Source organism: Ambystoma mexicanum, chromosome 9, assembly GCF_040938575.1.
Source record: "Ambystoma mexicanum isolate Mex_15411 chromosome 9, UKY_AmexF1_1, whole genome shotgun sequence".
Taxonomy (NCBI): domain Eukaryota; kingdom Metazoa; phylum Chordata; class Amphibia; order Caudata; family Ambystomatidae; genus Ambystoma; species Ambystoma mexicanum.
In genome coordinates this window covers 312708372-312733044 of record NC_090931.1, presented here as the reverse complement: position 1 = coordinate 312733044, position 24673 = coordinate 312708372, and the positions used below count along the sequence as shown (strand labels likewise).

The following is a 24673-nucleotide window of genomic DNA, read 5'->3' as shown; positions in this document are numbered from 1 at the left end:
TCAAGTTGGGGAAGGCCTCTGACTCGGCTTCTGGATACAGTCGTGCCTCATCCAGGACTGGCTGGTCCCATGAGCGTGCTCCCTTTGAAAAGAGGTTGTGATCCTTTGAAGATGCCTCTGCACAGAGGGTCCAAAAGAAGGCCAAACACCATGCTACAGATCCTGCCAGGTATGCTTTGGGATTCCGTTTGGGAAGGACTTGATCTCTGTGCACGTTGAGCCTGCCAGTGGGCGGAGGGTGCTGTGCTCGAGGAAATCCCTGATCCCTTCAAAGCACTGTTCCTCTTCCAAGGACAAGGGAGTGAAGGAAAGGCCCAACACCCCGTTGACAGCTTTGTCTTCCAAGGCCTTGTCATCGTCGACGAACACTTGGTCCTCCAAGACGTCTGTTTCGTCGACGACCAAAGTGGCTGCCGCCACCGGGCCCGACATCATCAATCGTTACTTTGCCAAGTGGAGGGGCCATTACCACTGTGGTGTCCACGGTGAAGACGACGGCTATGCCACGGGTGTCTTTACTTCTATGCCCGCTGACCGCTGTGCCTGCTGCTCCTAAGGAGGCACCTGCGCGAGAACAGGCTCCCATCATAGCCTCTTTCCCTAAGGATTCTGCAAGATTGAGGGAGCTGCTGCGTCATAGGAATTTTCTCCATTGGGCAGGGACTGTGTCCCAGGAAAGTCTGAAGAGGTCTCTGAGAAGATCCCACTAACATAGACCAGCTCTGACGAGTATCACCTGCCCGAGGATTAGTATTTGGATCATGAGTGAGGCCACGTCCCCATATTCTGGGAGTAATCACTGAGGGGGAAGCCAGATCTACCATTTGGTCCACGTTTCGGCACAGAACCTGCGAGCCCAGTCATGCCTCAGCCAACTTCAAGGGACTTGTCTTTGGACATCTTGACTACCCTCAACACCCTGGTGTCAGAGATGCAACAGAGATGCAGCAGAGGCTCTGAGCTGCCCCAGTTCCTGGACCAGCCCATAGCCCTTTGAGGTCCCCAGTGAGGAGTACTCCTAGACCGAGCCGACAACGATCAAGGCACTCATCAAGCCCTACAAGGCCAAAATGGCAACCTAGCCCATCGGGGTCAAGACACTGATGACGTCACCAGCACCACCCTGGACACTGTTGACCCCCAATGAGGGAGGTGCCCCTGCCCATCAACATGGACATGGCTGCAACTCATACGGATGAGTTTGAAGATTATATGCTTTCTGATGGTGAGCCTCTGGGCATTGATGAGCCCGCCAGGGCGTCACCCCCTGACAGTGAGTTCTTTCCATAGGAGGCTGTCGAGGGCCTGGAAGAGAAGAAGGAAGTGTTCCTTTTCAGCACTGGGAATCTTCTCGGAAGACATTCATGTCAATCCCACTGCCGTACGATGTTTGGGTGGAAGGTTTGGAACTGTTGAAGATGCTGAATACTGCCCCTTCCAAACGAGAGAGATTGGAGAAGAAGTACAGGGTGCCGGACTCAGGCCCCCTGGTGCCTGAGATCACAGCCTTCTTCAAACTCCATGGTGTCTACTGACGCCTAGAAGCGCTCGGCGAACCCATCATCCTCATCCTCATCCATGGCTACCCCAGACCAAGAGGGGGAAAAAGCTAGATGCAGTGGGGAAGCGCATCATTGGCACTGTGGTTTCAAACTTCAAAGCTGCCAACGCTGTGGCCATCCTGCCCCGGTATGATTAGGAACTCTGGTGCAAGCTTGGGCCAATCCTGTACTTCCTGCCAAAGGACAAGAGGAGGGATGTCCTGGCCCTATTCCAAGAGGATGAGGCGAGCTTGCACCATGGCATCATGGTGGCGCTGGATATCGCGGACTCTGGTTTCTGCCGTATGGGCAACCGAGTAGCCCTTCAGCACCAAGGTTGGCTGTAGGCTATGGACTTCAGGGTGGACTTGCAGTCCAAGGTGGTGGATGTGCAGTCCAAGGTGGTGGGCATGCCCTTTGACCGGAACAATTTGTTCTGGAAGGCGTGGACGGGATGCTCCAGTCTATTAAGACCGGCACCTAGACTGTACCGTCCCTGGGTATGCTTAGGCAGAGGAGATCATCATCCTTTCGTTCCCCCAGAGGGAAATCAGGCTGCTCCTTCAAGGGATACTCTGCACCCTATCACCAGCCCTCCCGCTCTACCACCCAGGAGGCCAACAGAGGGAGCTCGCAAGCCTTTGGCAGCAGAGATCAGCGTTGTTGTTACCCGCATGCCAGGACGCAGACGCCCAAGCAGACCGGAACCGGCCTTGTACCTGAGCTGCCACTTTTGCACCCTAGTAGGTGGCTGGCTAGCGAACTTTGTTGACAATTGGAAGACCATCACCACAGACAAATGGGTGCTGTACGTTCTCTATCAGAGTCGCACCTTGAAATTCCAACATCGGTGTCCTCTCCTTCTTCCTGTGGCGTGTCAAAAACTACACATGGCCCAGCTGCTGCAGGAGGTTCAGGCCATGTTAAGAAAGGGGGCGATAGAGCCCACGCCCTAGTGCCTCCGGGGCTCTGGAGTGTACTCAGATAATTTCTGGTACGGACGAAGTCAGTGGGATGGCGGCAATCCTAGACTTAAGACGCCCTAACAAGTACTTGAAATCCCAGAAGTTCAGAATGGTCACGTTGCAGCACATGCTCGGCCAGTGGAGGAATGGGAATTCCTGGCAACCTTGGACCCGAAGGATGCCTACTTTCATGTCCCCAGTCACGCAAAACATTGGACGTTCCTACGGTTCATTGTCCAGGGACGGCACTATCATTTCAAGGCCCTTCCCTTTGGCTTACAGTCAGCATCCTGAGTGTTCACAAAGTGTTTGGCTATTTTGGCAGCGCATCTATGCCTCAAGGGAATCCACATCTACCCTGATCTAGACGACTGATCCGCTACCGCTTTCACCCGCTAGCAATCCAGCACACCACAGAGACCATTCACTTGCTGACAGATCTCGGATTCTCCATCAACCATCCAATGTTCTGCGTGGCGCCATTGCAGAACGTTCTGTTTCTGTGCGCCCGCCCCAGCATGTTTGCATGCTTGGCAACCCCCTTAGAGGAGATGGTGACAGCCATCCTGGGGGGAAGTGTAGCGCCCATCCTGCAAGCCCTCATATCGTTGTAGTGCATGATGTCCTCCTGCATTCACTTTGTCCCGTTTTGCAGACTTCAGAGTTTCTGGATGCACAGTGGCTGCAGATCACAGGCACTTGGACGGACAAGGTCGATCTGAACCAGAAGTTCTGACAAGCTTTACGATGGTGGGGAGCACACCCACATCTCACGAAAGGGGCTCCTTTCCAGATACCTCCATTGAAGGTCAAGGTCACCACAGACGCTTCCCTGGAAGGTGGAGGGCCCACACCGGAAAGTCCCACACCAGGGGCCTTTGCCTCCCAGAAGAAAATAACTTCTACATCAACATCTTGGAACACCAGGCAGTCCTCTGGGCCCTCACGTCGTTCCTACCTCAGCTGAATAGGAAGGTAGCCCTGTAGCAGCCACAATTCTGGTGCAGAGCTGATATAGGCTCACAGTCTATCTCTGATTCAGAGGATGCTAAACCACCTGCAAGTTATTTTGCAATTGTAGAAGTGATTCACTGTATTGGGTGTCCAAGAGCCGTGATTGTCTAGGTATGCCAAACAGTTGGAAGTCTGGCTGGAGAAGCCCCTTCTTGCTCAGCTTCTTCAAAGATGTATTGAAAAGGTCTGAATTGAACTTACCTCTTGCATGTCTGATAAAGTGAACTGTCAGATGCCATCAAAATTGCTCCTCTACCAAGCTTCTCCATACAGACAGTCAGCGCAGTTTCCCATGCTTTCTGTGTCGTAAGCAGACACTTCCAGGTTCTTGGTAACCTTGTCTTTACTTTTCAGCAGTGTTTCCAACACCAAAGCCAACGAGATCGAAGGCACTGGCGCCTTAGACAACCTTTCTGTCTATAAATCTTTTCCACTGGGGTAAGAGCTTGGAGGTGTGTAGGAGTGGTATCAGCACTTGTCTTTTTTAATCTCCTGAAGAGTCTTTTATATACTTTCCTTAGCCTGTTAAAAAAATATTAAACGTATTGCTCAAAGGAAGATGTCTTGAGAAATTCAGGGCTACCAGACTCCTCGATTGATGCCTGTTAAGCTTCCTCAGCGAGGAAGCGAAGCAACCTCTGGAAGTTGAGGAATGGCTCCTGTGGTAACGTTTCTTCTTTTTCTTGTCTTTCTCTTCTGACCTCGAATGATGAGGGGTTGGGGCCTTCATTGTTCCCAAGCCACACTGCTCCTGTTGCTGCTGATTTGCAGCAAAGGCATGACCTGAAGTCTTTCTTTGAAGACAGTACTGTTATTCTTTGCTAGTTTTTTTTACTGTTTGAACACCCCCCTAGTGATCCTCGCGTCGTGGGTTAGGAGGGTGCTCAGTTTTATGGTAAAGTGTGTGTGCAGTTGAGTAAAAGGCTAGGCTCTGGATGTGCTACATTTAATTTTAAATGACATGCCCCGGAGCCTGATTCTACATCTGTCTTGTCCCAGATTCCTCATGGCATTGCCCTAATTTTGGAATTGATTAACTTTTTTGTCACTATTCTGAGAATATATGTCACCGAGTTACAGTGCATAATATAAATAACTGTATTAAAAGCATGGTGGTATGTAAATGAGGTTACAAATTAAAAATGAGTGAATTTTGCAGGAAAACACTATTTTGTGTTCTCGATTGATGGAAGAATTTGAAGGGGGCGGATCCTGAAACCTTTCATGTATACATGTTGAACCTGTGTGTCTATGTGTATATAAGGAATGCATATGAAATAAATGTTGAAAGTGAAAATCCTCTTAAATCTCTAGTTTTTGGAGTAGGAATGGTTTTGTGATGTTAACAACCTGACTTCCGGGATGACAGAACAGTCATCTATTTTACATACTGTAGTGGTAGAGAGTACTTATGTAAAATGGTGAGCGAAAAGATTTTACTAAAGAATTAACACAATTTAAATTTAAGCCGGCAGTCCTATTTAGTCATGCGTTAGCTTCACTTTTATTGTCCCGCAAGAAGACCTTTATTTGATGGGATAGCCTTTATTATTTTTGCGAAACCCTGTCTTTGCAACAATGTTTTAACTGAGTTATCAGTAGTGGACATGAATACACACTTGGGAGTAGATAGATTAAAGACATAAAGAATCCCCACCCTGAACGTATTCCATTTGTCAAGCTGGGATAGATAATGGCTTTTTGAAAGCCCTTTAAGTGTATATGTTAGTTAGAAATGTTTGTTTGCTTTTCTATCCCTTTTTTAGATCGGTGACACAGCACTGCATCTTAAGTGCAGACAAACATCTTTTTAAAGTAGTAGCAGCCTAGTTCTTCTTGAGGTACAAAAAAGTGAAGCTAACACATGGTGGAACACCAGAAGGTCTTCCCCTTTTTTGGTGTTATCAAAAATCCAGTATTGTGGGAATTCCCTTTAACTTATTTCTAAGACACTCCCTTATTGAGGGGGTTGTAATCTTGTTTTAGTCACCAATAATGACAAGGACCCAGGTGTTACAGATAAGTAACCAATTCAAGACAAAAGGGGCAGGGTGTGAGAAGGCTGAAAATAATATTAACTGTATCCATGGTTCCATGTGATAATGTCCCCGCAAAAATGTTGCGATGCAAAAAATGTGCCGAAAAATTCCCGTTTTTTTGCAGACATTTATTTATTGCATTTATTATTTTTTATTTTATTTATTGCTTTTATTATACGCCCAAACCCATGGGTATCATGGCATAGGTTACAGTAAAGCTTGAATCTCTGGTTACACTGAAGGATAGGTTATTTTACATACACAATAGGTTAAGGTGTATTTGATATTGCAGCGGATTACAATGTGCTTGAATCTCTCATTTCAATAAGAAACATTTCATACTGTAGTTAATGGACAGTAAGATCATGATGCATTTTCAGGTAGGGTAGGTCAACGTCATACACATAGGAGATATTTACTAATGGTAGAGCTGAATGGGACGACCAACGGATCAACATTGTTACATGGAACATGTGGGGGACACCCCTGCAACCCCCAAAACCTTTTTTTTTTTTTTCAATGAGAGCGGGGGACTGCCCCGGTCACCTATATAATGTCGCCAGAGACGTATCCCGGCAACCTTATATATTATTACCTGATGCCATATCCATTTGCCAGGATGTTCTCATTCAGAAAGAATAGGCAGGGCTCTTGACATTTTTCAAATGGCCTTCTGTAGTGAGGTCACTATTTTGAGTAGCATGTTCAGTCCATCAAACTATGAAGCATAACTTCCTCTTACAAGATTTAATGGCAAGATTTGATTCTCACAGATCTGGTGATCATGAATAAATGGAAGCGTTATTAATGACAGAATTTCTTTCTTTTATTTACAGTGTAAAACAATGATGACTGATGTTCCCCAAAAGGACTCTGGCTCTGTTATCTTTTCTTTATTCTGGGCGGTGCAGGGCAGCCTTCTTTCATGGTGCTACTTGCAACTTAAAACCAGTGAATCCACAATCCAGCACCTTGCCAGAGAGATTCTTGTAAAATGTAAGTGCCACACGTAGTGTATCCTACTATACTGATTAACCTGTTTTGCTTTCGTTTTTAGTTGGGGCTATTAGGTTGCGCTTAAATGCCACCTTTAAGCCAAAACTATTGCATTGAAGTACAGACAGGAGAGGGAATGGCATGTGAGGAGAGACAAACACCTTGTGGATGTTTAGAATATTTACCCACCCATTGACTGCCACTGGTAATGCTAATTCTCTAGCATGGGTTCTGGCATGGATGCACATGCTCATGAACATTCCCCGTCGTCAGGCTGGGAATCCTCGGTAAAGAAAAAATCAGTTAGTTTTGTTTCTGAACGGTCTTTCTCCTAACAACCAACCACTGGTCTCTGGGTCATACTGCCCCCAGCCAATGACTACCCTCTACTCAAGCCCCTCCTCTGGCAGCCATCTTCAGATTTTTACCGCACGTTCAAGTGTTGGGAGTCCTTGTGCTATAGCTCTCGAGCTTTTACTGTGTTTTGCGATTTTTCTTAGAGTTTTGCTCTATTTTTTGGTCAATCGAGCCTCAAGCTCCATCGATCCATCAGCCGACTAACGGGGACCCATTCTTCAGAACTTTCTACGGCCCTCAAGGGCGATTTGTTTATTTATTTATTTATTTATTTTTTGTCGTGTTCCCTTCTTGGAGGATTCAAGAAGATTCTTGAAGGCCTACACCACATGGACATGGCCGAGGATAAAGGAGAATCGATGCCTCTGTTCAGGATCTGCCCAGGATGCGGGCTGCGAAATATCTTCCTGGACGATGGGCTCTTCCTGTGCCTTTATTGCCTACATTCGGACAGCTTGCGCGTGGAGGAGGCCTGTGCGTTCTGCAAGGACATGGTGCCACCCAGCATGACGGACCGGCGCACGCGGCTCTCCGAGAGGCTGCAGACGAAGATCCCGGCGGCGGGTGAGACCCGGCAGTATACTTTTCCCAAGAGAAAATCTGAGCAGTCTTCTAAGACCTTTGAGGGTGCTCCGGCGACGGGGGCCCAACATAAGGCAAAGCACTGCAAGTCCGCGGGCACCGGGAGCGCCGTTTTTACGGGCTCCGCAGCAGCCAGGCCGGGTGCATCATCGCTGACGCTGTCAACCACGAGCCAACGCTCCGGCTCAGTGAAGAAAAAGAAGTCAGACCACCAGGGTAAACCTCTGGAGAAGGCCTGGTCGACTCGGACAGAGAAAGCCATGAGGGAGCGAGGAGTTGACCCTCCCCACACAGTGAAGGCCTCAGGCGCGGCCAAGGTCATGAAGGCCCAAGTTCACCAGGCTAAGGCATCTATTGAGGGAGTGGTGGCGTCCCTGGCGAAGGCCGCCGATGCGGTCCCAGTGGAGACGACCCCCAAGACGAGAGTTTCCCTGCCCACTCGGAGGGAAACATCTTTCCTGCCCATTGAAAAGACTCTCGTGAAGACGATGCTGATCATCTCCCCGAGGCCGTCGCCCCTGGCCGAGAAGAAGAGGGGGGGAGCATGATAGTCCTGCCGGACTCAGATATCGCAGAGGAGGAGAAGCTCTCGGGCCTGAATACAGTGCCTGACAGAGTTCATCGTGGCCAGGTCCTACGGGAAGGACCCCGACGAGGCGGATGTGGAAAGCGACGAGGGAACCGACGAGGGGCAGCAGGACGGTGAGGAACTGGAGGACACCACGCCGCTGCTGACACTCCCGTCGCAACCGCTGCCACCACCGACGGACATTTCGACGGACATCCTACAAGCTCTGCACACCCTGTGTTCAGAGATCAGGACAAGGATGCCTGTGCCCCCGACGCACAATCCAGCGGCGCCTGGACCATCAGGGGGCCCACCGCCTAAGCGGAGACGAGTCCACCCGCCTCCACTCTGCCATCCTTCACCTCCATCCCCTCTGCCAAGGGACGAGAAGCAGGCTGAGATGACGGGGACGGACGATGGCGGCGACGATGGAACAGAACTCCCGTCGCCGTTACCCAGGGCTTCTCCACCCGACGAGATTGGCTCGTTCCATGCCATGATCTCTAGGGCCTCGGAGCTATTGCAACTGAACCCTGAGGAACAGAAGGAGGGATTTATTTATCGGCGCCGAGAGGCCAAGAGGAACACTGTGCTCTCGATCACGCTAAAGAACTCGTCCTTGGCCCCGGCAAAAAGAGACCGGTACGAGAAGAAATACAGGTTGCCAGACTCTGCACTGAAGTGTCTCAGATCCAATCCGTCCCATGACTCTGTAATCTCGGCGGCGGCCAGGAAGAAATCTGCAGGGTCGGCAGCATTGACTTCCACTTCCCCATCGGACGGCGAGGCAAAGAAGCTAGACACCATGGGACAACGGGTCATCTCGTCGGCGGCAACTACCATTAAGGCAGCCAACGCTCTTGCCATCATGGCCCGCTACGACAGGGAGCTTTGGTTTAAAATCGCCCCTCTCCTGGACTTCCGGACGACAAGAGGGCCGGGCCCTTGAAATCCTACAAGAAGGCGAGGTGGCATCGGACCATGCCATCACGGTGGCCACGGACATCGCCGACACCGGCTTCCGCCAGATGGGCAACAGCGTTTGCTTTCATCAGCGTGGTTGGCTTGAGGCCACCAATTTCCATCAGGATGTCCAGACGAGGGTATTGGACATGCCCTTCGACGGGGACAACTTGTTCAACAAGACAGTGAACGAATCTCTGCAAGCCATCAAGGCAGATACCGAGACGGTTTGTGCCTTGGTCACACCAACAGCGACGGCCGTCCTTTCGGGCCTCCGGAGGCAATGCCCATGGTGCCTCCAAAGGATTCGGTGGCAACTTCTCTTCGTACCATCAACCCTCCCGTTCCTCGGCCCAGGAAGCCTACAGGTCTGCAGCAAAGCCATAGGAAATCGTTGTCAAGGCCCCCAAAGTGGATCGTCCACGACAAAGCAGGACTGAACCGGCCGTGACGTTAGGGCCCCTACGCGAGCAACCCGGTGGGAGGCCGGCTGGCGAACTTAGTCGGCGTGTGGAAGTCCATCTCCACTGACTGTTGGGTGCTGGACGCCCTGGCCCACGGACACACGCTGGCGTTCCAAAGGAAGTGTCCCTACGTTCCACCATTGGCCAGGCAAGATAGAACTCGTCCAGAAGAGGCTGCAGGGCTCCGGAGTGTACTCAGGGTACTTCCTCATCAGGAAAAAGGCTAGTGGTTGGCGGCACATCCTGGATCTCCGCCGCCTCAACAAATACATCAAGTCCCAGAAGTTTCGGATGGTCACCCTCCAACACGTGCTGGGACAACTAGAGGAAGGGGATTTTTTGTCGTTGCTGGACCTGGAGGATGCTTATTTTCACATCCCCATCCACAAGGGGCATCGAAAGTTTCTACGCTTCGTGGTCCAGGGGCAACACTATCAATTCAAGGCCCTTCCCTTTGGGCTGAAGTCGGCGCCAAGGGTCTTCACCAAGTGCCTGGCGCCGGTGGCGGTGTGGCTGCACCTGCAGGGGGTCCACGTCTACCCCTAACTGGACATTTGGCTCATCCGAGTGAAGTGAAGGGAACTCATCGTCAAGCACACAGTGAGGACCGTCCGCCTGCTCACGGACCTGGGGCTCTTGATAAACTATGCAAAGTCCTGCCTGGTGCCATCGCAGGACGCCTGAGTTTGGTGGGTACAATCTTCCGGCGGACTGCAAGGAGGTGCTTGCCAAGGCCAGGGCTTCATCAACACTGAAATGCTACGGCCATAAGTGGAAGAGGTTTGCCGTCTGGTGCCGTGCACAGAAGTTCAACCCTCTACGGATTACGGCTCCGCAGGTGCTGCCGTATTTGCTGTCGTTGGCCAAGGCAGGATTGGCCCATGCTTCCATCAAGGTTCATCTGGCGGCTATTTCACTCTACACCAGAACTCCGGGGCAGTCGTCGTTGTGGCCCCACCGCCTGGTTAAAGAATTCATCATTAAAGGACTTTTCCGTTTGTTCCCGCCGGTGAAGGTTCCGGCTCTGGCGTGGGAACTCAATGTGGTGCTGACTAGGCTCATGGGTCCCCCGTTCGAGCCTATGCATTCGGCGCTGCTGAAGTTTGTATTGTGGAAGACAGTGTTTCTTGTGGCCATCACCTCTGCACGACGAGTGGGAGAGATTCAGGCCCTCTCTTCTAAACCACCTTACTTGACATTCCACGAGACGAGGGTGGTGCTACGGACACACCCCTCCTTCATGCCCAAGGTGCCAACAGACATCCATCTCAGCGAGCCCTTGGTGTTACCTGTTTTCTTCCTGTCGCCTTCGTCGCCAGCTGAGAGGACTTTGCACTCGCCTAATGTGGCTAGAGCACTGAAGATCTACGTGGACCGCACAAAGAGTTTTCGTAAGACGTCACAGCTGTTTGTGAACTTGTGACCTGTGAACCAAGGGAAGGCCCTCTCCAAGGCTTCCATTTCCAGGTGGCGCTCCGGCTCCATCACTCATTGTCACCAGTTGACAAACCGACCATTGCCTGGTCGTCCGGGAGCCCATTCGACCAGAGCGACCGCTGCAAATACGGCGTTCCCGTCTGGTGTTCCCCTGCTGGACATCTGCAGGGTGGCTACGTGGAGGTTGACGCACACCTTCACAAAATTCTACTGCGTCAACTGTGATTCCAGGCAGGAGTCCAGGGTCGGAAAAGCAGTTCTGCGCAACCTGTTCGCTTGAAGGTGAGCCTGGTGAGGAGATAAGAGATGCTTAATGTTGAGCCTTGCCACCTCCTGTGTTTGTGCATGTGTGTACTGCTATGTATTCTTAATTCATGAGCATGTGAATCCATGCCAGACCCCATGCTGGAGAATGAACAAATTACTTACCTGTAACTGTTGTTCTCCGGCATGGGTCTGGCATGGATTTGCATGCACACCCTCCTGCCTACCCCTCTGCGGCTCTTCTCTTGGTCCTACTGCCACTTTACATGCTACCAAATCTGAAGATTGCTGCCAGAGGGGCTTGGGTAGAGGGCAGTCATTGGCTGGGGGCAGTATGACCCAGAGACCAGTGATTGGTTATTAGGAGAAAGACAGTTCAGAAAAGAAACTGAAACTGATTTTTTCTTTACCGAGGATTCCCAGCCTGACGGGGAACATTCATGAGTATGTGAATCTATGCCAGACCCATGCTGGAGAACAACTGTTACAGGTAAGTAACTTGTTTGTTTTTTATTTTCATTGTTTAATCAAAAATAAGATTTTTACAATACTGGTTGATCATTCACATTTTTTCACCATCGCCTTATGTTATGTGTTTTGTCATGCACAAGTCCGTTACTGTTATTTGTACGCATCTGTCTACTTGCATCACACGTCGGCGTTGAGCAAATTGTTGTCAATGTATTCCAAGATTTTGGCTGTGGCAATTTGCTAGGCTGTTCTATTGCCGCCGATGAGCCTGCACCACCATGTGTCCTCTTCTTGTAAGATGTCAAATCCTACCATGGGGGGCAGATATCGCTGTCTTGATTGCCTTGGTAGCTGGACAAACCATCAGTAGATGTCATACTGTTTCTTTTGATCGCAATGTGGATTCGTGGCAAAATTGGGCAAGGCCTCTGATATGTAATATTTCATTTGTTTTTAGTAGATTTAGACATGCTCGTAAGTAACTTGTTCCTTCCTATGGATGTTTCCACCCACTACCTGTAACCTCCCCACCTAAAACACCTCCTCTTGGGATCCCTTTGAGCTTGCTCTATCAAGGGATGAGATCAAACTTTAGCCTGTCACTGTTATTTCTACGCAGTCTGCAGGGAGTTAATGGTTTATTTACATCTATAAATGGCTGCTTGTGTAATGTCTTACCTAAGTGTGCTTTTAGCCACTTGATTTACGTCTCTTACATGAACTGAAGTCCTATTAAGGAGAAACTGTGGGTACGAACATGTAATTTAGGGTGTTATGGGTTAGTGTCATGAGCAGTGCATGCGAGTTACTTATATATGATTCTTTTAGGAACCATAACAGTTGAATTTTTGAGGTTTGGTTGTTTCCTGCTGCATACCATAACATCAATTTAACCAATTTCTTTTACTGAATTTCAAAGGTTTGTTCAGAGGAACTTATCTATGTTCCTTTAACTCGTTCTTTCAAAAAACTCATTTTCATTGAACAATTATCGGGCAGGACACCTGTGATCACGAAGGATGCCAAGACTTTGCATTCTATGTCAAGACTGGAGGCGAGCATTATGCTTCAACTTCTTTAATCTACTCTTCAGCAGTTTCAACAAATAACTGAAAATGAACCTGTAACTTCTCATTTTCTTCTTTTTCTTTACAAACTATATTTCCTTCTAGAACAGTCTATTTTGTAGTTCACTGTCCTTCTTGTCCCTCTTACGAGTCACTTCCTGCTCTCAACACCTCTTCTTTCCCTACTCTTCAACAAGATAAGTTAACTTTCTCACTGTGGAGCATTACTTAAATATAAATGTATATATAGATACCACATGGAATAGGCGCGCAGCGTAGAGTTTAAACAGGCTTTCATACAAGAAATGAGTAGGGATACATTGCTAGGAATTCATGTTATTGTTTACGTTCTAGGATCTCGTAGTCGGGATCTGGATTTAATGGTCAGGTGCTCGGTCATCACCAGGGCCTGTGCTTCATTATAAGCAAGACTGGCACTTCCTGCAATGCCGAGGAGGAGTGAGTCCCGAGTGGGCCCGGCCCTCGGGCAGGGCGCTGTCCCAGGCAGAGCCGAGGAATCTCCATCGAGACTCTGAGCTCGAGGTTGCCCTCACCTTCGCCGGGGTGGAGCTCCAGTCCGTCGCTCAAGCTAAAGAGTATTGGGAAAGAGCTCGAACAGCCCCCACCCTCGCAGGGCAGAGCCTCTGCCGAAGACAGAACAAGCCCAACCAACGTGCTTCGCAGGCATTTTGGGTCAGAGCTGGCCCCCACCTTTCAGCAGGAGGGGCCAGATCCAGCCCATCGCACAAGCGACAGATTTTTAAAATGTCAATCTGCATTGATAAGCACGAAATTACTGCTCCAGCACCCAATCAGTGAAAGCTAATTTCTGGAAGCAGCTTTGATTAAAGTTTGAGAGTCGAAGGTGCAGCTCCCTCATCAGAAAGCTCACCGGAGCGAAAGGAGCCAGAAGCATTCACTGCTTCCCATGTGTCAAAGGTGTAAGCCACAACATACATAGGTGTACACACTGAGCTGTGGATGTGTACTTCATCATTCATTTGGCACACAGCAGCCTACACCTCATAATGTCGGAATACGACTGGGAGGAGGAAGAGCAGGTGCAGGACCTAGCACTTAGTTTTAAATAGGTGCTGGGAAGCTCTTTAGTGGATGCCATGGCACAAGGTTTTGAACCCATACAAGAAAGACTGGCCACTATAGAGACACTAGTAGGCCAGAAATAGAGCACCAGATCTGAGCGGATCAGCACGTCCCCTCATGGCCACCAACATGGTTGGCCATGAGGGGGGCTAATGAGACCCGGATGAGGAAAAACTCTTCTAACTGCCCCCCTCCCGCCACCCGGGTCACAATTACAGGGCGAACACAGAGGCCCCAGAGTCAGCCGATGCTTTCAGCAAATTGAGGAATGCATTCCTACAACGATAAGCAGTGCTATGCCTCCGGACCCCCACCCAAAGGGAAGACAATATGGGCGAACACGAAGTAGACTCAGCCGAAGAGTCACCTGGCGCCGTAACTTCCTCACAGGAGGAAGATAATAAGGTAGACGGAAGAGTGGGCAAAGCCCACCAGCGGTAAGAGACGTAGAAAAGAGAACCACATAGAGGTAGAGTACCTTGAGATGTTCGACATGTTCAACCCTGATCTGATAAGAAACCCCAGATCTTCGGACTGGCAACCGTGACCAAGGGTAGCTAAATACATGACACAGAGAGTAAGGAAGCCCCTAGCTAAGGATACGAGGCAGCGCATAACAGTAGAGACCAGAGCTAGTGGGCAAGGTGGCTGAGGCCCCGGAATTGGGCCTCAAGATGCTGGCGTTCGTGACAAAAGCCTCCAAAGACCTGAGGAAAGGGATAGATAGGTCATGGAAAAGCTGTCCGGAGAAAGTCTTCGATTTGACAGGACCAGTCACAGAAATAATGGACCTAGCGGAACGCAGTAGGGATACCGTTGAGGAGAGCGACCCGGATACTCTGGCCAACTGAGCCCAAAGAGCAGTCTGCCTCCTAGGGAATGCTAACTGTGCCATTCCCCTCAGAGGAGAGGGGTGCTACTTAAGATAGACGCCAAGTTGGGCGATCTCGCTAATTACGAAGCAGGTGGAGCAGCACAAGGCCTACTCTTCGGCGAGGCTTTCAGGAAAGAGATGGGCAGGTTTGTCGGTACCTACACGTCGTTGGAGAAAGCACAGGCCTCCATAAAGAAGATATTTCTTAGTTTTTTTGCAGGGACCAGCCACCATAGAGGTCGCTCGGCCAATCGATTTCACTACTTGAGATGACTTTAAGGTGACAGAGCCCAGTCCTGGGAAGGAAGACAGCAGGACCTTCTACGAGACCAGGGGAAGAATTCCCAGAGGGCGCAGAGGAAGAGGAGCCAGTAGAGCGCACAACTCAAGCTCGGGTGAGAATGACCACTTACCCGCCAGTGGGGGGCCAATTTTGGCACAGCTGGTGAGCATTTTAAAGTGATGCTTGGGTACTGCAGACCGCGCAGGGACTGCAGTTACAATTTTTGTAACAGCAAGTTCAGGATATGCCCCTGCGCCCTATGCACTTGTCCAGTGCAGCACGTCAAATCGTTCACTAGGAGTTAGTGCAGCTAGAAAGCAAAGAGGCCATAGAATTATATAGTCTAGGCCATAGAATTATATAGTCTATCCCCCTCTTTATCAGCAATATGTTCCTAGGAAAGACAAGACGAGGCCGGTCATGAACCTGGAAAAGCTGAACGGTTTGTTAGTCTACAGGCACTTCAAAATGGAGGGCATTCATCAGTTGACAGAAGGGGACAACCTGACAAGAGTGGACCTAAAAGACACCTTCCTCACCATACGAGTGGAAGAGTCTTTCCACCTTTATCTAGCATTCTGGTGGGAAGAGCAGTTATGGCAGTTCAAGACCATGCCTTTTGGCCTCGTGTCGGCCCCCTGGGCCTTCACCAAACTGATGAGGCTGGTGGCAGCAGCCTTCAGGGAGAAAGGGGTCTGGGTGATTGTTTATCTCGACAATATCCTGATACTAGCAGACAGGGAAACACTGAGATACCAGATGAGCTGGGTGCTAGACCTCCTGCAGCCTTTAGGCTTTCTTATAAATCGAGAGAAATCGGACATGACCCCAACAAGGTTAGACTTCCTAGATTTCATGGTAGACAGCAAGAAAGCAACTCTGAAATTGCCAGGGAGAGAGATGCAAGACATAAAGAGAGAGATCAGAGTATGCCTCTCCAAGCAAACAGTATCGCTCAGGGAACTAGCGTTGGCATCCTCCATACAGGCCATCTTCCCAGGGCCCCTTCATTACAGAACCCTGCAGATTAGACCTCTACAGCAGGGTCTGAGATATCATCGGTCAATACCCCTGGACCATGAATCGAAAATGGAGCTGGACTGGTGGCTGCAGGATATGGAAGCCTGCAGTGGCAGAGCCATATTCAGAGACAGTCAGACCTGGTAGTGGAATCAGACTCCAGCAGAGCGGGTTGGGGAGCAAGATGCGCCACCTTAGAAAGAGAAAGGAAGTGGAGTTTGCAAGAACTGCAGCCTCATATGTACTGCCTAGAACTTCTAGCTGGGTCCTTTGCAGTGAAAGCGTTTTCCAGATGGAGAGCGAATTGCTGCTTTCTCCTAAAAATTGACATCTCAGCAGTCGGGTATATAAAAACCACCTGGGAGGTACGAAGTCGAGACTCATGGTGGAATCGGCAAAATACTTCTGGCATGACTGCCTGGAGTCGGGGAACTCAGTAACAGCAGAATAACTCCTGCAAGCACTTAGTGTGATAGCAGACTGGAACGCTCGATATCTGACAGATTCCAGCGACTGGAGGCTAGACGTGAAGACGTTCAAGTGAGTGGAAAAACTGTGGGGGCCTTTCCACACAGATCTGTTTGCCTCGAGGATCAACGCTCAGATGGAGCGACACTACAGCTGTAGGCTGGACCCAAATGCCCAAGGAACAGAAGCATTTCTCCAGGATTGGAGAGGCCATCTACATTACACCTTTCACCCTTTCGCAATGATCAGCCGAGTACTGGCAGAAGTTTGCAGGAATGCGCGAAAATATTTATAACACCCATCTGGAAGTCACAAGTGTGGTTTCCAACCATGATGGAACTCTCTGCGGACTTCCTGAGGATCCTCCCATCAGGAGAACGACTACTCACTGACCCAGTTGGGTCATCTCACCCTCTGAGAGTGAAGGGGACTCTTCCCATGATGGCGTGCAGGGTATCTGGTACACATGGACCTGACCAGGCATTTCAGAGCAAGCTGCAGGCCTCATCGCAGACTCTTGGGCCCCTTCAACCAGAAAGAGCTATGACGCAGCTTGAAAGAAATGGGCAACCTGTTGCGAGAGGAGAAGTCTTTCTCCCGTTTCTGCCCCTATAGTGGAGGACCTGAACTTTCTAGCGGACCTACTCAGGGAAGGCAAGGCCTTCAGAACAATGGAGGTATACAGAGCCTCCATTTCCACGGGACACAGGCAGAGGGAAGTGACTCTTAAGAGGGACACGAAGGACAGTGAACTACAGTACATACAGAAGAGGCTGTGTTTAGAAAGGGAAATAAAAGAAAATGAGAAGTTAAAGGTTAATTTTCAATTATTTGTTGAAACTGTTGAAGAGTAGATTAAAGAAGTTGAAGCATAATGCTCGCCTCTGTGTCTTTAATAGAATCAAGACTCCCTGCTCACTATGCAGGCGTAATCTTCATTGTCAGTTCTCTGTTTATTTGGAAGACTGTTACAAATAGGACACACTGAAATGTAAAACTGGAAACTTCGCACAAGACGTTACAACCAGCATGGCCTTCTCCATTGAAATGAATGTCTCCCTGAAGGTTAGTAGTTGGGCCTTCTGGCATCCTGAGCCAGTATCCGAGTCTCTAGAGTTCACTGGAGGTTACCTCACCTCCCCTCTTTTTGCATTGCAGTATTTCAGGGTCCTGAACCATCTTCTTTCATTCAATCTTCTTGCTGCGTCTCTGGGTAGCCTGCATCCCACAACTATCTCTGCCACTAATTCGTATGGACAGAAGGGGTTCTTGGTTCTGCTCAGCTGGGAGAGCTAGAGAGGGGTCTCTGTCACACTGAGCAGATCTTGAATTTCTTGCTTCGCCTCTCTGAGCCAACCCTAAGCTCCTTGCCCCTGTCTTATTGCTGTTTCTGCATAGTGCCTACCCGGCCCACTGGACCTTCCTGTTCTTTCTTTGTCTTTACCTTCCTCACTCTGTCTTTCACTTCTTAAATTGTTTCTTTGCAACCTCCTTCATAGCGCTCCTGAGCCCTGATGTCCACACCTCCTCCTTCTCCTTCCTTCCCGCAAACCACCTCCTGCCACTTCTCAACTTCAAATTTTATGATCTTTGCCTCCACTTCCTTTACTTACCTCCACCTCTTTCTATGCACTCTCCTTTCCTGATGTTACCACGACCATCTACTGAATGTTCTCTACTACAGCCACCTCCTTCTGCCCACTCTCACTCTGCCACCATACCTCCAGTCTCTTCCTTCGCTCTACCCTCCTCTTACTCCACCATTCTCCAACCCCTTCTCTAAATGTGATTCTGCTACTCCTGCCAGACTGGGCTGTCTGGGTTTCCTAGGGCTTGCCCTTCTCCACCTGGGTGGAACTTGTGATGTAGGTCTGCACCAGTGAGGGGTATTGAGTGAAGGCTGGGACTGGCTAGCAGTCTTTAGTTCACCTGGGGCATATATGGGTTCAACAAGTGGCACCATACCTATATTGGGCATGTCTGCCATCTTGGATTTCAGATGTGTTCCCCTGACCCTTACAGAGGTTGCCTGCACTCGATTAAGGGCTGTGGTGTCTTCAGCATGCAAATTACGGTATTCACCCACCTGGCTGAAGCTGACTGCCTGCATTTTCAGACTTGCTGCCCTTGGTTCTGGGGGCTAGGAGGAAACTAGAATGGAAGAATAGGGGCTGTGGGGGTTGGGAAGAAAAAGGAGGGAGGGTTCAAACGGATGTATGGTCACTGACAAAACATTTTTAAAAAATGGTCCAGTGGATAAATGTTAGACTTTTCTAGCAACAATTCTGCCCAGACATTAGTATGCAATCATGCTGCAGCTCCTCCTCCCCACCCCAAAACCTCATAATTTATTTGGAAAATAATACATTTCCCAAAAATGCAATTAATTTCCATGGAAAAACAATACAAAGGTAGATAATGTGAGACAAAATACATACAATAATAAAACAATCAACACAAAAAAGAGAACACTTAGAGGGGCTTATGATCCAGTTCAAATAATGTTTAAATTGAAAATTATTTTTCACTATTAGATAATTCACTACTATCTTCCCGATTGAGGATGCGGCCAGGAAAGTGCGAGATTTTACATCATTGATATCTTTTTGTGAGGGCGTACTTTCTTTGCGCCAGAGATGGCCAAAGCCTAGTTCCACTAGAAGATGTTTAACCTTCTTGGCCCATCTCCAATCTTTACCTTCGTGTTTGCCCACATGTCGCAAATGATTTTTCCTACAAATAAGTAAATCTCTATTGCGATGAATTCAGAGCCAAAACAGAATTGGTTTGATTGAACCATCGTAGGATGGTGGGAAAAGGCCCACTTCCATATACACATGAATAGTAGGTGTGTTCCTAGGAAGCAGTGATCATCTCTAGAGTTGTGGCCATCTGGTGCCCCCTCAGTTTTGCAACTTGTAGGACTGCTGAACATGCTTGCGGCCTGTAAACCTCTATTATTGGAGAAAACGCTCAGATTTGTGTGCTAGCCGCCGGTTTATAGTCAAAAAGTCGAAAACATAATGTCGAATAGCAAAAATGTCGAAAAAAAAATGTCGAATGTAAAAAAGTCGAAAACACATACATATAATAGGAAAAGTCATAATTTCGAAAAAAAAATGTCGAAAAAAAAATCGAAAACCCAAAATACTTTTTTTTTTTTTTTTTACCCAGATAGTAACATTTATTATGGGGGGGGGTCCCCCCCTCCTCCCCATCCCCCCCACCCCCCATAGATATACCTTTATTTTAAAAAAATCTTTAATATAATATTAAATAATTAATTAATTATTAAAAAAACCATCCCAAACCCCTATCCCCATCCTCCCCATCACCCCCACCCCCCATGGAAATACCTTTAATTATTTTTAAAAAAAAGTTTAATAAAATATTTATTATTAACACATAAAATCGAAAAAAATCGAAAAAAAGTCGACATTTTTGTTTTTCGACATTTTTGTTTTTCGACTAAATATTTTCGACATTTTTACTTTCGAAAATATTGTATTCGACATTGACTGGATACCCTAGCCGCCAGAGCGGAAATTACACCTATTCTCCGTGCAAATAATGATTTGCCTCCTGTTAACATGCACAGTCCAGCTACCATTGGACGCTCTGCTGATCCCTAGATAGTCGAGGAACAGTGCTTTTTTTTCGATAATTAAATTGTTAAATGTTAATGCACTTTTGATAGTTCTGGAACTGTAACAATTCATGGCTGTTTTCACTGTATTTACTTCAAGGGAATGATGCCCACAAACACTTTCCAGTATCGCTAATTGTTTCCTGGTACACATTGGTGTCTTTTGAGATAAATGCATCATCCACATATACCAACTTTCCTACCAGCAATTAAACCCCACCGCCCCAAACCATGGGGTGCACCCCTAGCATGGTCTTCATCCATGTTCAGTGGCCACTTTGCCCAGGGCATGGCCTTCCCCAGTGCCCAAACCACCCAATAATGCCAGCTGCGCAGCCATGTCAATTTGCTGGACAAAACTTGTATCCATTGGCTACCACTATCCCTACAGACCAGCTCAACCTGGAGAGGACATTACCAGTGGGCCAAATTGATGGCTCCCGCTCTGCACCTTGATGCAGTTTATTCTGTCCTTGGTATTTTATAAATGCAAAATTACAAATTAAGTCCCAAGAGCCCCGGTCAAAGTAGGGTGCCTGGTATATAGCTGCAGGCCCTGCAAGATGGGTTCTGTAGATGCAATACTGTATTTCATTTGAAAAACATCTGTTACACAATAAACTGATTTAGGGGTGCTCTAGTTAAAGCACAAAACAAAACCCCCAAAATGAGTCATTTAAAGTTTATAAAGCCACCATAATTCTGCTACCGTCATTGTAAAAAAAAAAAAGAAAGTGACCCTACTACTGCTATAATCTGCTCATGACGACACATGCTGATAAAGTAACATGCACATATTCACACCTTGGGCATAACTTGAACAATAAAAAAAGAGCTAAAGAAAAAGCACCACAGCTGGTTTATTGGGGGGCTTTTTGAAGTTTGTGTGGTTGTAGTGAGGAAAGAGGCCTTGCATCATCTGAAAGTACCAATAGATGAATAGTTTTCATGTTTTTCACTCTGGTGCATTTTCCGTGGTGTCACTCTATGGTGTGTGCTGTGTAGGATTGATGACTGAAAAATGCCCAGATTTCTATTATGAAACCTCATTTGTACTTTTATTTGGATGTTCTACAGGAAACAAAACCTATTAATATGAAATTTGATCAACTGATACTTGTGAAACGTGATTATATACTAGGACTAAACTGTTGAGGTTGCCGACTTTGAGATAATTATATAGCATTCTTTAATAGGTTAGTAATGGTGATCAGCATCATCTTTTCTGAAATTCCATTCAATGTCAGTTCGCCAAGTTGCAGTGCAGTGTGTGAATCGTTAGTTTTTTCTCCACACCAGGTCTGTAGAAGGTAGGTTGTTTGCTAAACATTTACACACTGCAGTGCCTCTGTTCTTTAGACATAAACATCTTATCAACTGCAGAATGTAGCCAGGTGAACATGGCGTTTCACAGATAATGGGAGCTATTTCTCCGACCTCTGTTTCCATACATGCCAATGAGTGATTACATTATTTACTGAGGGTGGGTAGCTCTGGTGCAACACGTTTGTCTTGGAAGCAAGACAATGCTGCGCAACACAGGTTCGAATCCCGATCCTGTGCTTAGAGACCTATCTCTGGTATTAAGTGCGTTATAAAAAACAATTTTAATTATAGTTGTTCATCTTGATTCTATATTATGACCTGGTGGTTGAACCTCATAGCAAGTACGAAAGCACTTTTTGTCGGCAGTAATTCTTCCCAGCTTTTTTGTAGTCCTGCTCAACTTTACAAGTTTAGTTATTTTACTGGATATCTCGGCTGATGAACTGGAAGCGTTCATTTGCTAATTCTATATAATACCTATTTAGGATTTCTTCTTGTGTGCCTAAGGGTGTGTCTTAGCTTGCTGTAGTGAATTTCTTCCTCTATGAACTGTTACCTTTCCTTCACAAAGTACTTGTGCAGTCAGGTACAGACAAAGTGTGAAATGCAGATAATGCAGAAGCCTTCAAAGGGCTAGTGATGGGAATATCTCTGCAATTGAAATAATTGTGTTTTGAAGTATGCACAAAGTAAGACTCCTGCAGGAGTTTTGGAAATATTTGTATACAAGAATTAATCATCTTTGTCCACTTGAAATATATAGAACTTTGTAGCTCCTCTTCCTGTGTATTGATGGCATGTAGAATGATTTGTGCCCGTCTCTTGTTGTCTACTAAGACCATCGAAAGAACAATACAGGGCAGACACTTTTGTACACCACACCACTACAAATCTTGATATGTATGCTGAAGCATTTTTTGAGACTAGGTAAACATATAACTCTTTGGTGTTAATGTGTGAAAGTAGCTCCTTCATATTAACATTTGCTAACTTTTTGCTGTTTTGTGATTTCTTAGTGTATTTGCACAATTCCGTGGTGCCGCTCTTGCCTTGTCATACTCTTGACCGAGTTTCCTTTGTATGTGTCAAACACTATATTCATGAAAGTTTAATTCAAAGAAATATCCATTCATTACTTTCCCTGATGAAATATGTGCATTTCAGTCACCACTTCTTACAGACCTTATTATTGCAACATAGTTTCTACGGATGCCGTGCAATCTCAAATAATTTTAATTGTTTGATAAGACTATCCTTGAAAAATGTCGTACCCCCTTCAATGTTTCAGCCATCTTACCTTTCGCCATGGTTGCTTGCTGGTCTTGAAAATAGCAGTACTTGATAAGTTAGGTTTTTAGTTCTTCTACCCCAGAATTTCTGAAAATAGATGCGTCTTGAAGAGTGCTTCCAGGTAGCAGCCATACCATGCAATACGTGTGTGTTTTGGTGTGTTTTTTTTTTGTTTGTTATATAACTTTTTAATATTTTAAAATAAAAGCAAAACAAACAAATTACATTGCTTGATTGAACGTCATCAGAAGTATATAATTGAAATCAAAAGTACAGCAGCAGAGCGGCGACCCTAGGTGACAAATCATCACTATATAAGGTACAGGGTAAGGACATAGGGTAATAACATGCTGCAACCCACCCCCTCTCACCAACCCCACACCTTTTGAATTTTTTGGTGGCGGCTCCAAGTATTATATACTCGCCTCTCAAGGAACACCCACTGGTCTACTTCAGCAGTCTAGCGACTAAGCCGTGGGTGATCCGCTGAGCTCCATGTTGCAGCGATAATTCTTTGTCAGCCCTAGCGTTACAAACGCCCCCTTTCATGGTTGGTGAACCCTGATTCCCCCCCGGCCCTCCTAGATCCCCTGTAGTACCAACTTTGGGTCACAAGTAACTTGAGACCCCAGTAGTGAGGTTAACCTGCAAATACAATTCCCCCAGAAAACTTGAATTTGCTTGCATTCGCATAGTATATGGAAGAAGGTGCCCCCGCTCTGCCACATCTCAGACAGATGTCCCTATCTGCAATTTCCCAGTGACCCAGTGCCATCTGCAAATAATACACACAATGCAATATTTTGTATTCGATAAGGCAGAGTCTTTTCAGCAATTCCGACCTCCCGTGGGCACATGAGCGTCTCAACCCATTCCTTAGGTTACAGTGGTTCGACTCCCCACTCTCATTTGTCGGTTCCATGTGATAATGTCCCTGCAAAAAAGTAGTCAAAAAATGACCGTGGTTTGAACATGCAGGGGACACCCCTGCAACCCCCACTCCCTATGATCATATATATATATGGTCATCATATAAAGTCGCCACAGTTTTTTCCCAGCTACCATATGTATGGCGACCATATATATGGGGGATAATATTACTGGATACTCGTTTGTCCTTAAGCTGGGACAGCTCCTGGGCCCCAAACACTGTTAGTTCCTGATACAGTGTCGAGGTGACCTTGGTAACAATGCAGTCTGGGAAGAGATTAGCTTCTAGGAGTGAGCATTTCGTAACCTCCTCCAAAGAGGGGAACTGAGATCTGATGGCGTGAATACCTAAATACTTAAATACTGAGACCGGATAAGGACAGTCTCTGGGGACAGCCACTCCCCTCCCCTTGCAACGAGAAAAGAACGGAATCCTGCCAGTTTACTTTTTCCCTAAACCCCTTGGTACTTCGCCAGTATTCTGGTCACATCATGACTGGAGACTGTGGGGTTACTCCTCTAAATCAGGAGGTTGTCAGCATAGAGCGAGGTCGACCCCCTCGTCCCTCCCCCAAACACCTGTATGTTTCTGGGTGACTGCTGCTAGTTGCTCCTCCGTGCGTTGTTCTGCCTCTCCCACTCTTGAAGCATGTTTCCCTAAGTCCTGCTGCAGAAAGGACACTTATGCTGAGAGGTCATCGATTTTCTCTTCGGAGGATCTGGACTCTCCTATGCCACCCATGAAGTCTAGAAAGGAGATCTGAGAGTCCTCCACTTCCACACCCGTACCAGTCTCCCCCGGGGTGAGAGTTATGGAGGATAGGGGCCACCTACTGTGTACTGGTCCATCGTGCTTTGAAGCCCTTCTTTTTTAGCTTTGTCCTTAACCATGGCACTGCACATAGCCAATTCAAGGAGCAGTCCATGCGTTCCACCACCCGTTCGTGCTTATTGCTACTGACGTTTGTGCACGCTAGGGCCACACAGCATAGAGACAGATGGTG

General features: G+C 47.5%; 1 protein-coding gene across 3 annotated transcripts in view; it reads left to right on the top strand.

Annotated features, from left to right (window-relative positions):
- The window catches only part of ZZEF1 (zinc finger ZZ-type and EF-hand domain containing 1), a 3309810-nt gene that overhangs the window by 970746 nt on the left and 2314391 nt on the right, over positions 1 to 24673 (top strand). For all 3 annotated transcript variants that reach the window (XM_069614719.1, XM_069614718.1, XM_069614717.1), the window contains exon 19: positions 6396 to 6555. In XM_069614719.1, the coding sequence (XP_069470820.1) occupies positions 6396 to 6555 (160 nt within the window). The remainder of the gene's footprint in view (positions 1 to 6395; positions 6556 to 24673) is intronic.